Raw genomic sequence first — 18,055 nt, 5'->3', positions numbered from 1 at the left:
TGAGTTTGGGTGACTGCTGTAGATCCTCTCCATTGACAAGTAGACCTGTGAGTGCACTCACCCACACCAACATAGCCACCCACATGAGTGCACTTGCCCATGCGGGTGCACTCACTTGACGTAGGAGGATCTCTCTCCAAACTGGGACGGGATGATAAGGACGACAATCTTCCTAAACAGGTGCGTACATATGCCTCCTCTTCATCCTCTGGAGTGAGTGCAGATCTAGTTGAGTGCTCACCCGGATCAGCCGTTGACATAGTGGATTGCAGTCTTCATTCTTCTTCAACATGACCTTTCCCAGGCTCATGTTGCATGAAGGCATCTGCGTCAAACGGCTTCAAAGTCTACGTTGTCTGACGAAGTTGCTCGAAATGTAGCATCAACAGCGGCTCATCATAGATATGTCATCCCTGTAGAGGACCGATCTCGTCATGGAAGGATTTCTTCACCGAAGAACGTTGATTCTACAATGACTTCGTTGCAGATGACTTCGTCCTTGACGACGATGGTGATCTAGACTTCTTAGGCTGCGACAGCCCCGATCCCTATGAAGTACTCTTCTGTCGTCTAGGGGATGACTCGCTTGATCCAAGGCATAACCCTGGAGACATGCCTGAATGAAATTCAGCAGTCAATGAAAAAACGGTTACCGAAAACTAAATCACCCACTAAGACATGACTAATGAAAGTCGGTGTTGCCTGTCCCTCGCGCACCTGTGAAAAGAACGAATTTATACAATAAATTCTGAAACAGATAAATTTCTGCAAAATTCTCTACACACCAGAGAAACTAAGAGCTGGTCAACCGCTGACAGCCGTAATATACACTGTAAACACTGTAAACACGATTTCACAAAATACCTGCTGTATAAACACACAATAATCACAGATAAACAAACTGTGATACATTAATTGTGATCACATTTGCACGGGAAAAGAGGAGGCTACACATGGGTGAGTGTATTTTACGTCCACTTCTTTCAAAAGGGAACTTCAAGGGATTTCAGGTATTCCACAACCTTCGTCAGGGAAGGGGAGATAAGCAATAAGCATGAGTCAGGATAAGAAAAAATTTAAACGCTTTCTGAGCCCACCCCACCATTACGCAAACTCCAAAATGTTCCTTGAAAAACAAAAAAAATAAAACCGGCAAAAATCTGTAAATAGCAAAAGGCACAACCATAAGTTCAGATTATTATAGCTATCAATTTTGGTCTAAAAATATTGAGCGTTTTTCAAATTATGCTCCGGAAACAAAATGATTACGGGCAGACAGACGGACGGATGGATGGATGGACAGACAGACGAGGCGTCGACTATATCCCCCCGCATTACATGCCAGGGGGACAAAAAGTAGCACTGTACCTGAGGCAGCGCAAGAAGACTTCTCGGATAAACTTAGGTTTAGGCCTTTCAAGGTCCAGGTCTTTACATGTTGCCCAGTCATCCCAACTCCACCGGAACTGGAAGTTACTTAAGTGGTAGGAAAACCAACTTGTAAATCTGAAAGAAAGTCAAATCTCAGTTGTATGTTCTGTTTTATTTACTAGAGACAAAAACAAATTGCAAAAGACAAACACAAACATACTGAATACTGTTCTACCATTATTTGAAGTGAGGATTATGGAATCCTATTTGTCACAGCCAACTGTAGATAATGGATTCAGTGGAAGAGATATGCTAGTTCCTTACCTGTCTATGCAGGCAGTATGCATCTCATCAATTCTTTCAAATAACATTTCTGTAGCCTGGGCAAGCTGGTGCATCGTTAAGGAACACTTCAAGTCATGAACTGAACATGAACATCTAAGAATCAATGACAAGACACCACTAACACAAAGTGAGTCATTAGTTTCACCTGTACTAGTACTGTCTGAAATGTAATGAACCTAAAAAAGCATTTACATCCACACAGAAAACATGTCCTAAATCTTTTCCAAAATGATCTAGTCAACTTCATAATAACTCATTGCAATATAAAGCTGTTGAATATCTTCAAAATCAAAATCATTCAAATGCAATTTCTGATTTTGAAAACAAGAGGAATAAATAACTGATAACAGATAAATGACAAACACGATTCTGAAACCTTGACAGTCATGTGTAAGAAGGATACAACTTGAGGCATGGAACCTGGCTGTAACTTGCACAATTCTATGAAGAGAGAGCCATACATTATCTCAATGTAGGGTGGGCGTGGCAGTTGGAACAGCTGACCAAACACGACCTGTCAGGATGGAGATGACATGCTGTAACTCATGACAGTCTGAGCAGATATAAAGCATGTAGAAATAGAGACCAGTGATCAACAACAGAATCTCTTTAATTATTATTTTGACTGACACTAGTGAGGAGATGAAAATATTTTTCTTGCATCATGGCTATATACTACTCATATAGTTTAAGTTCCATGAATGTTCATGCTGTTCAGGACTGTGAACAGTTACAAACAGATACTATCCATGTTTGCCTTATTTTTTGCATCATTAAAATGATGAATCTGTACCATTGTATAGTAAACCATAGTTTCTGTACACACCTCCACGATCATGTAGTTGAGGGGAATCTTATTCTTACTGGTGAAACTCAGCAATGTTGCTGCACTGCAAACAATACACAACTGTTGGTTATTTAATCCCAATAAAGATAACCATGTTCACATTAAGTGAATTACAAACTATAGCTATTCTCATTTTCTTCAGCTGTATTATGAATTGTCTGCTCTGTCCAGTTGTATTATGGAAGTGATGTGACAGGCCATTAACTCCTGGGTTCAGTTTCGATGCTAACAAATCATCAATCCCAATCAGGATGGACCTGACTTTCCCATCACCATTGCTTCCAGGCACAGCTGGGGTCGTCCGTCACCCTGCACAACTAACTAAGCTAAAGCTAAGTGCACCAGTTTATATAGTGAGCAAAAATGTACACGACAAAAAACTGTTAAAATGAATAACAGGAGAATTTGAAAAAAAAAACTAAAAAAACCAATGAATTGTGACTGACTGAACACACTCTGTAAGAAATACTGCCTTGTCCTACTTGTAAGTAGATGGCAGTACATTACCAGTCCTTCCTTTCGATGTAGTATGTGTGGATGATCTTGTGGAGATGCTCCTCAATCAGGTATCTCTCAATGGCATGACTCCCGGGCAATACACTTCCCTGAGGAAAACATTTAAACAACATTCACACGGCAAAGATTTAGGAAAAATAGTACTCTGGTCACTGTGGCTGACCTATTCATGAAAATCTTAAACAAAGGAACATTGATATTCAAACATTTTCAGTACAAATACTGAAAACTATAAATAAAACTTCATCATCTAATGACTGTCAACAAAATTCACAAAACAAACATATGAGTCATTATGACACAATTTTTTTGTGATGTTCTAATTTTACTACTTTGACTACTACTATTGAATAACACTTTGTAGTAGTGTTTACTACTGATAACACTTTGAAAACAATTTGTACAAAGTAGTTGGCTATTGGATATTTATCAATGTCTTGCCACCCACCTATTAGGAGAGAAACAAAAGGCACATATATACACAGTCAATATTTTATGTAAAGCTAAAAATGGAGCATATTTGGTCCACTGTAATTTGCAAAAAACCTATATACAAAATGTTGTTTCATTCTCAACAGAAATGAGTATGGTCCATCAAGTCCTTCAAGAAAACATATACCAATATCCAAAACCCTTTGGACTCATGAACATCCTGGTAAGAATCGATCAAAATATACAAATGTTTATCTTAACTCACACGTTATCTTTTTATTTGCTAAGCCAATTAATGTATTCTGCATACAGGCAAGTAACATTTTCAACCATCTTACCTCACGAGTGAATGTCGCTTTCTGATTGGCTGAGCGCCCTTGTATTTTTTTTTCAATGTACCACGCTTACAGACGATGTATTTTTTTCCCAATGTACACTACTGGGAATGCCGAACTCATTTGGTTCTTCATGGTAGTACTTCTTTATCTCGAATAACATTGAATCACGCATGAAGCATGGAAATTACCGATGTTTTGCAATTGAATGTGAATGGAAGGGAGAAAACCCTCAATTTATTTTCCTTGTGTCGTCTGCACAATGGCGAAGAAACAATTCGCCTCACATTCAAAAGAAATTCAGGTGTTCGGTAAGATAAATACGTTGTTCACTGGTCCCTCTGGGTCCATGGGCTCATGTATCCTCAAGGTTTGCCTGCAGCTCTGGGAACAAGAACAAACCTTGAGGGTCCATGAGTCCTTGGACCCCTTGTGACCAGTGAACAACATGTGAACAACTCAGTGAACATCTTCGTGTTAGTAGCGTTTCGGCTGTTGCCTATATCTTGTACACACTATTATGATACCTGTGCTTCAACAGTTCAAAAGTACTACTGAGGTGTTTGGAAAGATAAATACATTGTTCACTGGTCCCTCGGGACGGATGGGTCGATGCACCTTCTATGTTTGTTTATGTTCCCAAAGGCCGAACAACCCATGTCCCCCTCATGACCTGTGAACAACCTCTTGTATATTACCCATCAAAAATTTAGACTCATTTGAAGCACTTGCTGTGTGTGTATATATTGGGTTACATCAAAGATGAATTTCTCCACTAACTCAAGGGAAGCAAAAGCAAACATGACTTGCATGAGGATCATGCATCATGTAGCTGAAATGCATGTGGTAATAGTGTGCATGTGAACAGCAGCGTTTGTGTCACATTTGGTACGAATTTACCAATTTTCACTGAATTTCATCATTTACTGAACTCATGAGAATAATTTTTTCAACGTGACCAATTTGTTTTACAATACATCAGTTCACGTGCAAACACTACACCTTTAAACATTATGGGGTATTTTGCAAATCTAGTTTTGAACAGATGACTGAAGTTAGTGACTGTATGTGACATGACATGTTCTACAAACTGGCAAAACAGTCTCAAGTTCTATGAAATGCTGTGCCTGTGACCTGCAGCTTAGACTTGAACCCCGTGAACTGAACATATTTACTGACTGTGTCTGCTGCCAAGATCACCCCAAGGAAGATATTCCTTCAATCTGAACCAATTTGTGAGGCAATATGTCTGCTGAGTTTATACACAGCTTGGGAGAAGTGGGGTACCAACAACTTTAACTGACAGCACAATATTACACAGGCTATCACTTTGAGCACTTGACGTTTTCTTTTCAATTTCTTAGCAAATTTTCAGACACAACACATTGTTCCATTGCCTTCTTTCTGTTTGCTCCCGGGGTAGAATAGGCCTTCAGCAACCCATGCTTGCCATAAAAGGCAACTATGCTTGTCGTAACTAACAGTATCGGCTGGTCAGAATCGCTGACTTGGTTGACACATGTCATTGGTTCCCAATTGCGTAGATCAATGCTCATGTTGATGATCACTGGATTGTCTGGTCCAGACTCGATTATTTACAGACTGCCGCCATATAGCTGGAATATTGGTGAGTGCTGCATAAAACTAAACTCACTCACTCACTCTTTCTGTTTGCATTAGTGCGTATCAGAATTTCTATGCTTGAGTGTGCTTGCCTTGCCACACAAGGTGTTTGCTTTATTTAACAATGTCTGACTTGGTTCACGTTTGTCTTCTTCAAGTTTATCAGTTTCCCCCTGGATTGATGCTGTTTACTTTTCGTCTTCACAAATCATATTCTTTTCTATCTATTCATAGAAACAGTACTCACATTTGATTCTTACAGAAGCAGTACTAATCACCAGTAGATTTGTGATCATAATACTGTATTGTCAATTCCCCATAGGCTTCTGACATGATCACACACCATCATTTTATTAAGGTAAAAACCCCCTCTGAGATGTGACTTACCCATGGGCAAGTACATGAAACATCTTGATAACTAGTTTCCCATACTTAGTACCAGACATGTAGGTTCCACAGAGTATCCAATCAGTCATTGTAGTAGCTTGTGAACAATACTGCGGTATCTGTGAAATCTTACCTAATAATCAAAGGTTGTGAACAATACCGTGGTATCTATCTGTGAAATCTTACCTAGTAATCAAAGCTTGTGAACAATACCGTGGTATCTATCTGTGAAATCTTACCTAGTAATCAAAGCTTGTGAACAATACCGTGGTATCTATCTGTGAAATCGTACCTAGTAATCCACGGTATCTATCTGTGAAATCTTACCTAGAAATCAAAGCTTGTGAACAATACTGTGGTATCTATCTGTGAAATCTTACCTAGTAATCAAAGCTTGTGAACAATACCGTGGTATCTATTTGTGAAATCGTACCTAGTAATCAAAGCTTGTGAACAATACCGTGGTATCTATCTGTGAAATCGTACCTAGTAATCAAAGCTTGTGAACAATACCGTGGTATCTATCTGTGAAATCTTACCTAGTAATCAAAGCTTGTGAACAATACCGTGGTATCTATCTGTGAAATCGTACCTAGTAATCAAAGCTTGTGAACAATACCGTGGTATCTATCTGTGAAATCTTACCTAGTAATCAAAGCTTGTGAACAATACCGTGGTATCTATCTGTGAAATCTTACCTAGTAATCAAAGCTTGTGAACAATACCGTGGTATCTATCTGTGAAATCGTACCTAGTAATCAAAGCTTGTGAACAATACCGTGGTATCTATCTGTGAAATCGTACCTAGTAATCAAAGCTTGTGAACAATACCGTGGTATCTATCTGTGAAATCTTACCTAGTAGGTGACTCACTGACTGGACTAATAATGAACCTTCTCGCCTCATTTTCCTGAGATGTGGGTGTCAAAAGAAGCGGACACCTGAATTTCCTACATATGGGCTATATATTGTCATTTGTTTTGGATTCAAGGTGGTATGGAGGTGGCAATAAATTACTTCAAAATCTTTCTGTAATTGTTCATATTCAAGTCAAGATTCTGAAGTCAAAATCCTATCCTTGCTGAAAGAGCGTCATGTGACTGGATCCACCCTTGTGATGCGACAGCGAAGTAAACTACTCACCTCCGGTACATCTGTGTAGTCAAACAATCTGAAAGTGACTGTGGGTAGGGGGTATTCTATCTCCTCATTGTGAGAGGGGGGTATGATCTGGGGGAGAGTGTGCTGCAGGGCATCACATAACACACTATCGAACGCCAGGTAGGGGCGCAGGATCTGCTTCTCAACCCACTTGTTGTTGCGCAGATTCTTGATCTGTGCCCACAGGCAGTCGAGGTACTGAAACATAGCAGACAGTTGCCATTCAGAACCTTCAACATACCATGCAACACAGTACTCTAAACTAATGCATATGTAAAGAGTGAAAGTGGTCCACAGGATAAGCATGTGAAACAGCTATTTATTGTAAGTGTGTAAAGCAGCTTAACAGTGCTAGTGTATAAAACAGCTGTACAGTGCTTGCGTGTGAAACAGCTAGACACAGAGATGCCAACCCTATTTTGATCCCATGTGTACTGACGTTGATGAAAAAGTGTAATTTGGGGGGTTGGAAGTGTAATGATAAAACAGTGAAGTGAGCTCACCTTTATTTTTATTACTGTAGAGAAACATATGTTGCCTTCTTTGCTTTCTGCAAAAGATTCTTATCTGGGATTCGTTCATAGCATTTCAACTGTTCAGCTCCCATGGATGATTTCAAAATCATCATGGAAAAAGTGCTCCTACAGATAGATTTGGCCTAAAGTCAGTCTTGTTTTTCCTCATCTGAGAGAAAATTCTCTCACTATCAGCATTGCTGTGTGGTATTACACATATACCCAGCATCACTTGTGGCAACAATTTGTACTTCACCTGTCCTTGTGGGGTTTTAAGTAATGATACTAAATTCCAAGCTTCATCAATTCTCTCTGACTGTAGGATCTCCTCAGTCACATTGTCTACTTGATAACAGAAAAATTCTGATTCCAAACTGTCACTGACATCACCAGATTCAGCCTGCAAGGATTTGGTCAGAATTGGGAATCTAGTGATGAAATACTCCAAAGAGAGAAACTCTGTAGTAGTTCTCAATGCAATGTCCAAAACTTCAGCATGGTGAAGAAGGTCCTTCTCCAATGGAAACGATTTCAGCATGTAGCTACATGAATTCACAAAAAACTGTCTGACTTCTCTGTAGAAATCTTCTACTGTCTCAGATTTTATTCCTGTTTCAGTCTGGTCTTTGATGCAAGTCCTGGCTGCAGCTCCAATAACTATCTCCTCTTTATTTCTCTGGTTTCTTCTATTCTCAATGTCAATACTAAAAATGTCCTTAGCTTCTGCCACAGCGTTTGGAGTTAAGAATCTCACATAGAGATCTGTTAACACTCCTCGTAGAATCCTTCTCATTTTATGTATTTGTGGAGACTCCATTTGTAAAGCCAGATTGGCTTTTTGAAAATGGGCAAAATATTTATCAGAAAGAGCATGTACAGTTTGGTTCTGGGGTCCTGAAAACCTGCCTATATTCTTGTAATCCTTGCCTCACTACCATGACCTTCCTCCAGAGTCTCAATTCTACTTTGTTTCTTCTTCTCAACTTTTGATCTTGCAGCCTGTCCAGAGGAAGAACTTTCACTTTTCTCCTTTTGCTTCAAATTCTTTTGTGATCCTGATTGGTATTTAGTTGTTTCCTTTGCCGTTTCAGCATGATCATTTTTCTTTGAGTGTTGCTGCTTTATTTCTTCCTTTGTTGAATGGTTATGATTCTTAGTTATCTTACTTTCACTGTCTTTTGGTTTATTCTGTTTTGATTTTGCTACTGGTTGTGACATGAAATATTCTTTCAGAGGTTCCCACAGTTCTACAAGTCTCTTGACACAATCTTCCAGTGACAGCCATCTAGTTGACACATGCTTTATCACTCGTTTAACTTTCATTCGATATTTCTGTTGCAGTTCTTGCACTTCATGTTTTCTTTTAAAGCTTTTGTCAAAATAAAAATAACAGTCTATCAAAAACTCTTCAATGTTGCAAGTCAAAGCTTTGGATCCCTTTTGTGCAGCTAGGTGGATTAAATGACAAGGACAGCTTTGTATGTGAACATTTGGATTTTTGTCTAAAACAAACTTTGACACACCTTTGTGGACTCCTATCATGACTGAGGCATTATCTGATCCAAATGAAACACAATTTTCCCAAGGAATGTTTCTCAGACTCAATTCTGTGTCCATAATTCTGAAAATGTTTTCACCATTCGATTTCCCATTGCTGTCAGGCATTGACAACAAGACAGTCACAACTCTGCCAAGCTTACTGTCAAAATATCTCACAACAATTGGGTACAATTGACTACTAGTCCCATCATTGCTGCCATCGGTACAAACTAAAAATGGACCCACTTTCATATGTTCTGCCAATTTCTGTGTTTTATCTTCTGCTAAAGTATTCATAACTGCAGTAGTTTTAATTCTTCCACATGCGTATTCCTTTGCTATTCGCGAATCCGGAAACATGCTCTTGAATAATTTTGTTGCATGGTCAGACGCTGCAATCGGAAGATTGTGTTCAACCAAAAACTGCGTAAAGAGCACTTCAGCATTTGTAACGGAATTAACTTCTGTCTCTTGCTTAAAGAAAGTTGACAAACTTTTATTACTTTGATAGACTGTACCATAATCGGTATGTCTTTTCGTTTCAACATGTCTTTTGCAGTCGTAATGGCCTCCATGAGAGATTGAAAAGTCAACTTTACATAATGTACAGAAAACATGCATTTCACCTAATCGTGACGGTTTCAGGCATGGCCATTCCTTACTATACACCTGTCTGAACTTTTGAACTAATTTCTTTTGCTTTGTTGAAGATTCATTGCCTTCCATGTCGAAACTCTTTCGTTTTGACATCTTGAACCGGAACCGGAAGTACTGAGATGCAGTGAACACGTGCACACAGCTTACTTTCATATGAAACATCACGTGACTTTTACTATCTAACATGATGTAGGAATCGTCTGGAGTGCCATGCGATGCTGAAATTGCCTAAGCATTACGGTGATTTGGCAGTTTGTTCCCTACAAGTGGTGTGTTAGCAACCTGTCGCCTCTGTTATTTTGCGCATAACAGACTATCGGTGATTTCTTGGTTAAAAATCGTAATTTTTTTTAATGTTAAGCGTAATAGCGTAAAATGGGCATGAAAATCGTAATTATTACGCCAAAAGTGTAATGGTTGGCATCTCTGTAGACAGCACTAGTGTGTGAAACAGCTATATATAATATAGTGCTTGCGTGTGAAACAGCTACAGTGTTAGTGTGTAAAACACCTACACAGTGCTTGTGTGTGAAACAGCTACAGTGTTAGTGTGTAAAACACCTACACAGTGCTTGTGTGTGAAACAATTAAACAGTGTTAGTGTGTGAAACAGCTATACAGTGCTAGTGTGTAAACTCACCTCTTCCTGTGGGTGAGGGTCATCAGTAGCCCATACTCTCAGTGCTGGCACATGGATGTGCTGCCGTTTGCTAGAAGAAACTCACAAAGTCCATGACAAAGTCTCAACACTCAGTCTGTGGTATTGGAAGAATCCACACAATACCACTTTGTGAAGTTGAATGCATGTAGAGAAAAGATTTTGGTCTTCAAAGTATGAAAATAGTTATATTCAATACATAAACTTATTAAGCCTCTAACATTTTAAAGCAGGCCTTGCCCTTAGTGACAGAAAACAGAGAGATCCCCTGATCATACCTGATGTAGTTGTCCACTGTGGCCAGCAGCTTGCTGAGTTCATTCTCCTTCTTCTCATACAGTTCCTGTCCCACCTGCAACACACACAACATGGCAGTCAGTGATCACCGTCCCGGCAACGTGGCTACTCAACATTGCCACTGCATGGCTACTGACATTACCCTAACATCATGGTTACTGCAGTACTCAACACTACCCTTACATCATGGCTACTGCAGTACTCAACACTACCCATACCTCATGGCTATCACAGTACTCAACACTACCATTACATCATGGCTACTGCAGTACTCAACACTACCCTTACATCATGGCTACCACAGTACTCAACACTATCCTTACATCATGGCTACCACAGTACTCAACACTACTCTTACAACATGGCTACCACAGTACTCAACACTACCCTTACAACATGGCTCCTGCAGTACTCAACACTACCCTTACATCATGGCTACTGCAGTACTCAACACTACCCTTACATCATGGCTACCACAGTACTCAACACTATCCTTACATCATGGCTACCACAGTACTCAACACTACTCTTACAACATGGCTACCACAGTACTCAACACTACCCTTACATCATGGCTACTGCAGTACTCAACACTACCCTTACATCATGGCTACCACAGTACTCAACTCTACCCTTACATGGCTACTGACATTACCCTAACATCATGGCTACCACAGTACTCAACACTACCCTTACATCATGGCTACTGCAGTACTCAACACTACCCATACCTCATGGCTATCACAGTACTCAACACTACCATTACATCATGGCTACTGCAGTACTCAACACTACCCTTACATCATGGCTACCACAGTACTCAACACTATCCTTACATCATGGCTACCACAGTACTCAACACTACTCTTACAACATGGCTACCACAGTACTCAACACTACCCTTACAACATGGCTCCTGCAGTACTCAACACTACCCTTACATCATGGCTACTGCAGTACTCAACACTACCCTTACATCATGGCTACCACAGTACTCAACACTATCCTTACATCATGGCTACCACAGTACTCAACACTACTCTTACAACATGGCTACCACAGTACTCAACACTACCCTTACATCATGGCTACTGCAGTACTCAACACTACCCTTACATCATGGCTACCACAGTACTCAACTCTACCCTTACATGGCTACTGACATTACCCTAACATCATGGCTACCACAGTACTCAACACTACTCTTACAACATGGCTACCACAGTACTCAACACTACCCTTACATCATGGCTACTGCAGTACTCAACACTACCCTTACATCATGGCTACCACAGTACTCAACTCTACCCTTACATGGCTACTGACATTACCCTAACATCATGGCTACCACAGTACTCAACACTACCCTTACATCATGGCTACTGCAGTACTCAACACTACCCATACCTCATGGCTATCACAGTACTCAACACTACCATTACATCATGGCTACTGCAGTACTCAACACTACCCTTACATCATGGCTACCACAGTACTCAACACTATCCTTACATCATGGCTACCACAGTACTCAACACTACCCTTACAACATGGCTCCTGCAGTACTCAACACTACCCTTACATCATGGCTACTGCAGTACTCAACACTACCCTTACATCATGGCTACCACAGTACTCAACTCTACCCTTACATGGCTACTGACATTACCCTAACATCATGGCTACTGCAGTACTCAACACTACCCTTACATCATGGCTACTGCAGTACTCAAAACTACCCTTACATCATGGCTACCACAGTACTCAACTCTACCCTTACAACATGGCTACCACAGTACTCAACACTACCCTTACAACATGGCTCCTGCAGTATGCTACTAACACTACACCTTTGACATGGCTGACATGATTTTAACTAGAAAAATAATAATTATTATTCCAGTTATGAAAATTTAGGCCTCTGGTTTCAAAAAGACACAAATTGGGCTGAAAAGTTAAAGTATGTCTTAATTATGATACCATAAAAAACCTTTTATTTTATTTAAAACATGGATATAACATTGAGGTTCTTCTGTGTGACCCCTTTAAGAACATTAATCAATCTTACGTTTTCATCTGGCTCTTTGTATATAACTAAAAGTATGTTTGCTGAATGGATGTTTATATTCATGCATATTGTATTCTTTGTGTTATTTATGATATCATGCCCTCTTGTAAAGATGTTATGAATGCAAGTCGCATAAATGTTATTTTGTCTGGAGAGGAATTAATATAAGCTCACTAGCATATTTGCCCATCCAGTTTCAGGACAATGTGTCAGAAATAAGTATGATTTAAACCAAGTTTTAATATTACAAAGAAACACACACAAACTTACATACATCTTAAATTGTACCGCATTGTAGATATAGACTATAGCCCATAAACAAAAGTTCACGCTTCAGCGGCTAATGCTAATTACCTGGCTCGCATCTCTCACCTGGCCATAGTGCAATGTTGTTTTAACAAGACGTTTTTGGTTAGACTCTGGTTAAGTGAGAGTGAACTGACTAAGTGAGAGTGAACCAGTTTTATTATTGCAGACCCAAGATGCTTGTAATCACATGAAACATCTCTCGTTCTCCAACTTCGACTGCAGCGACAGTCCTTGCACGCATCACTTAATGTGTTTTTTTCTGAAATGCCTTCCCACATTCAAGCTGCGCAAACCTAATCACTGTGCTGTTGGCTCAGCACAGCTGTTGAAAAGGCTTTTTCCCCAGTGCTGGGGGAAAATTTGTGAATCATTTGAACTGTGATGTTGTGAATTTCTTGTAATGTCGTTCTTTTTCAACTTTATGAGTTGAATTTGCAATTTTATTCATTTGTTACTGTACGTCCATACCAAAAGAAATCAGAATCAGAAAAGTTGTGTTTTTCGTTGCATGTGACCTTAGTTGGCATTCGTGCTCAATTTCAAATACTACATAAACGATTGATTCATTCAATCATACAATGGGCTTGGAATATTTCACACAAAGACTCAGACAACTTACCCATGGCAAGGCCGTCAGAACACAGTACACATACCAGTCAGATCGTACCTGAAAGGGCATGAGTGTGTACGCAACTAGCATGACCAAGAATCAGAAAAAGTGCAGTCATTCAGTGATATACATATTTTCATAACAATAACTGATAACTAAAATCTATGATTACACAATGCCATTTAGAAAGTGGAAAATGCAACATATGTCATATCTGGGATTTCACTTTCTTAGTAAAGTACAAATTCTAGTACTTTTTGGGTTGAGTCTCATCTGAGATTCCAACCCGCACCCTCAGACTCAGAGTCAGGCACCTAATCGCCAGCACACAAAGTCAGCCACCTAGCCCGCTCAGCCACCGTGACTTCCAGTAAGTGAAATCCCAAATATGACATATGTTGCATTTGGCCACTTTCTAAATGGTATCATGTAATCATAGCTTTCGGCCGTGGGAGCCGTGCCAATTTACACTTATCAGAGGGGTACAGTCTAGACTTCCTGTTGTCCAACTTTCATTTTCATTTTTTTCGCGGGGGCTGAGCAGGCTAGGTGGCTTACTTTGTTTGCTGGTGATTAGGTGCCTGACTCTGAGGGTGCGGGTTCGAATCCCGGATGCGACTCAACCCAAAAAGTACTAGAATTTGTACTTTACTAAGAAAGTGAAATCCCAAATATGGCATATGTTACTAAAATTTAACTCATGACATAAACAATAAATGATGAATATGCCTTTTAATAAAGCATACCTCTTCAGATAGCTAGGATTGTGTGCCAAGCAATAAGAAATGTGTATGCTGATTCTCGTGATCCAAACAAATGAATTAAACGTATTTCATCAAGACAGACACAGGATTTTGTCATGTAGCTGGAATATTGGTGAGCGAATATTTAAATAGACAGTCAGTGGTATGTGTCAATTCAATTTATCTTACTTCACACATAAATAATGCTTTCTGATTGGCTCAGCGCTCTTCCTGCTTACAAGCAATGTGCACCGAAATGCACCTCGTTGCCAATGGCAACTCATTAGGTACTTTGTGGTTGTACTTTTTTATCTCGAATAACATTGCATAATGCATGATGCATGGAAATTACTGATGTTTTACGAAAGCAAATTGATGGAAGGGAGATAACTCTAAATCAGTTTCTCTAGTGTCGTCCACCAAATATAGTGATAACTATGAAAAAATTTGCCTCACATTCGAATAAATAAATTTTGACAAAACGTTCAAATGTAGTCCCCGTGAATATTACAAAGGGAATTACATCACGGCAACTATACTAAGACAATACCTACTGGAAAAAACAAGACGCAAGATTTGAATTGTTTGATTCACACAAGTTGGCTGAAGTTATGTTCCAATACTCATGCTTCAAACAGTTCAAAGGATAAGATAAATACATTGTTCACTGGTCATGAGGGTACCTCAACCCATGGTTCCTGAGGGACCAGTGAACAACTTACAATGTTCACTGTTCTACCTGTGGAATGTTGTCCTCAAGTGTCACTTCGATGAAGTTGTCAAACATCTGCAGCAGAGATCCTGACACCAGCACATGACAGTTGACTAAGTCGGACAGGAAACACACCTTTGAAAACAGACATGAGTTGGATGAACCAGTCTTACAATAGTCAGATATAAGGCAGGGCTCAAATTAAAAGATGTTCAACCTAAAATATAAACCTAGTTGCACCTGTCAAATTCCAGCTGTACTGCTTTTACAATGATATGTAATGAAAGAATATGCTTTTGAACCATTTAGATGTCTTATTCATAAGTTGACACACGAAACAATTGACTCGCACTGTGTGCGTCCGTGCGTGTGCATTGATAATATAACTATTTGCATTGATTGGACCTCAAACAAACAACTATCACTATCAGGCAATTCCCAATGTGTCTAAGTTGTCAGACAGTTGTTTGGTCCATCAGAATGCAGTAATCTTTGTGAAACACAGATGAACAAATCTGATCAGCATCAACAACAGATTACTGTCACATTCTCGTGGTAGGAAAATCATGTTTGGGTTGAAAATTAAACCTACTCACAATCATGCGTGCATTTTCAAACTCAGCTGTTTTAAGAGCTTCTTTCAAGTTGCGCACTAACATTTCTATGAACTGAAATATAAAATAAGAGTCAATGTCAACACATCCTTGTTCCAAGGTACCTGAGAACTTAAAGAGATTTACAGTGTAGTAAAAGTAATTATAGGACATAGTTTCAATTCTGGGTTCAGAGGTATTTGTTCCAACTAATCAGGAGCAGTAGCTACAATACTTCACATTAACATTAAGACATGAATACCTCAAAATTGAAAGAAGTAAAGGAAGAAAATATAATATCAAAAGGAGCGTCATTAGTCCTAAAGATTTACCAATTTTTACTGAATAAATAACTGTGTTAATTTGAGCTGTACAATCAATTCCTGCAAGGTGACAGATTTTGGGTTCATCAGGACATAGCTTCTTACTTCAACCTCAAATGTCTTGATTCTCATTGTATTTATTGAATTCTTGGCATTCAGAACCATAAACTACCATGACACTACAAATTGAACCTGGTGGTTCTTCTGTATAATACTAACCTCTCCTCCACAGTTGTAATTTTTGGCGTTTAACAAACCAATCAATGTTGTGTAGACAGATAGTTTCTCCGGCATTCCAACAACACTGAAATATGCATGATACATCTGTACTAGTTCCTACAGGAAGAGCCCATCTGAAGCACCCTGAATGCAGTGTATGGTGGAGGTGTTACACTGCTTGAAACTTATAATCAAACACTACGTTTGATGCCATTACATGTGAGAAAAGCAAAAGTGGTGCATTTATCACACAGGTCAAACATGGACAAGTTTGGGAAAAGTCATAAGAATGGGATGGGAACTGTCTGTACAAAGGCATTATTCAGGATGAGTCCAGTATCTGTTTGGTTGGTGGGTTTGGTCTAACACCACACTCAGCAATGTTCATGCTATCTGGTGGCAGTCTGCAAATAGTCTAGTCCGGACCAGAAAATCCAGTGATCAATATGCTGGCATGTCAACCAAGACAGTAAGCCCGATCACCCAATCCTGTTAGTTGCCTCTTACAACAAGCATGGGTCAATGAACACCTATCAAAAGCACAGTTAATACATTGTGGACCATCAGATGACAAGAAAATCCACAATCATTGTGCATCAAGTAACTGTTTCAAAGCAACATGTTAAATTTTCCACAATATTACTGACTCATATGAAAGGCATGAGAATCACTGACTTCCAGTTGATACTATAAAGCACTTGAGAACAGATGACACACACTGTGACAATTTCCCTACCATTCACAGAGGATTCTCAGTATCTTTTGTTTGTAGTTGGGCAGATCTGCTTCCAACACACTGGCTAGTCCCTCCAAATTGCTCTCCAGAGATGATGTACTCTGTAATATTCACAAAAATAACTGCTGATTAATTCAGATCTGATTCTCCATTGAAATGTTTTTTTGTAATCCATCTTATTCTTAAACTGACAGGTAGGAGTTAATGCTAAGGCACTCTAGTGGTTTACCGTCAATCGAATCATCTACAATCAAAAATCCAGTATCATGTAAAATGATCTAGTGTGGCTCTACTGATCCAGAACACAAGCATACAATGGACTGCAAAGAGTGAGTTATCACTCACTGTCACTATGATTAACACGATAACACAGTAGCATATAAGGGTAATAGTGTCTTTGTTGTTCCTCCCATCATGCCTAATGCACTGGTGTCTGCCTCAGAATTGTATTGTAGAGAACGGTATTAATACCGAATCAATTCAAACCAGTTAATATGCGTCTTCCTGGTGTAGAGTTTCAGCAAGACATTACCATTCTTACCAAAAAGCCTCTGCACAAGGCAACAAATACCTTTTCTCCTACTCTTGTGATAAGAGATTCCAGACGGTCCTCAATGTCCACTACATCTGATTGACGTCTCCTTTTTCGGGACGGACCTGACAAGATAATCAAAGTTGACAGGTTTCTTACTTTTGCATCATACTTGTATTCAACTTAAAGGTCACAGGCAACCAAAAAATCAATAATAATTAAAACATGGTTATCACTTATTCGTGATACATAAAATGTATTGCTGATTTGAAAAACAAATAAACAAAAGTATATGTGTATAATTGCAAATCAAAAGTGCATTATTTTGTGCTTGGGTTAACTTCCCTTGAAACGAAGCAGCCACGATACTAAACCCAGTCAAGTGGGTGTGCAATCAAGTGTAAGGAAGCCCTTTCATTGGCCAATGGTTCATTTGCCGATACGTTCAGCCGGCTCTTTGTTTATGGCATATAAGCCCAGTAGGTGCTAATTTCAAATTGCATGTGGTCAGTGATTGATGTTGTGCA

The 18,055-nt window shown here is 39.4% G+C and overlaps 2 protein-coding genes across 2 annotated transcripts in view; one reads left to right on the top strand and one right to left on the bottom strand.

Moving 5' to 3' along the window:
* LOC137277340 (junction-mediating and -regulatory protein-like) overlaps nucleotides 1-18,055 on the top strand; it is a 315,191-nt gene that overhangs the window by 256,557 nt on the left and 40,579 nt on the right. The window lies entirely within an intron of this gene.
* The window catches only part of LOC137277333 (nuclear cap-binding protein subunit 1-like), a 35,586-nt gene that overhangs the window by 15,697 nt on the left and 1,834 nt on the right, over nucleotides 1-18,055 (bottom strand). The window contains exons 2-15 of the mRNA XM_067809018.1: nucleotides 17,568-17,653; nucleotides 16,997-17,097; nucleotides 16,261-16,345; nucleotides 15,722-15,793; nucleotides 15,153-15,260; nucleotides 13,680-13,727; nucleotides 10,665-10,738; nucleotides 10,369-10,438; nucleotides 7,000-7,215; nucleotides 3,071-3,168; nucleotides 2,543-2,606; nucleotides 2,120-2,230; nucleotides 1,696-1,760; nucleotides 1,369-1,506 (exon numbers count right to left, since the gene is read on the bottom strand). Of these exons, the coding sequence (XP_067665119.1) occupies nucleotides 1,369-1,506; nucleotides 1,696-1,760; nucleotides 2,120-2,230; nucleotides 2,543-2,606; nucleotides 3,071-3,168; nucleotides 7,000-7,215; nucleotides 10,369-10,438; nucleotides 10,665-10,738; nucleotides 13,680-13,727; nucleotides 15,153-15,260; nucleotides 15,722-15,793; nucleotides 16,261-16,345; nucleotides 16,997-17,097; nucleotides 17,568-17,653 (1,336 nt within the window). The remainder of the gene's footprint in view (nucleotides 1-1,368; nucleotides 1,507-1,695; nucleotides 1,761-2,119; nucleotides 2,231-2,542; nucleotides 2,607-3,070; nucleotides 3,169-6,999; nucleotides 7,216-10,368; nucleotides 10,439-10,664; nucleotides 10,739-13,679; nucleotides 13,728-15,152; nucleotides 15,261-15,721; nucleotides 15,794-16,260; nucleotides 16,346-16,996; nucleotides 17,098-17,567; nucleotides 17,654-18,055) is intronic.

The sequence above is a fragment of the Haliotis asinina genome, chromosome 3 (assembly GCF_037392515.1).
Source record: "Haliotis asinina isolate JCU_RB_2024 chromosome 3, JCU_Hal_asi_v2, whole genome shotgun sequence".
Classification (NCBI taxonomy): domain Eukaryota; kingdom Metazoa; phylum Mollusca; class Gastropoda; order Lepetellida; family Haliotidae; genus Haliotis; species Haliotis asinina.
The sequence above is the reverse complement of the archived record's forward strand: the minus strand, read 5'-3'. Positions and strand labels throughout refer to the sequence as shown.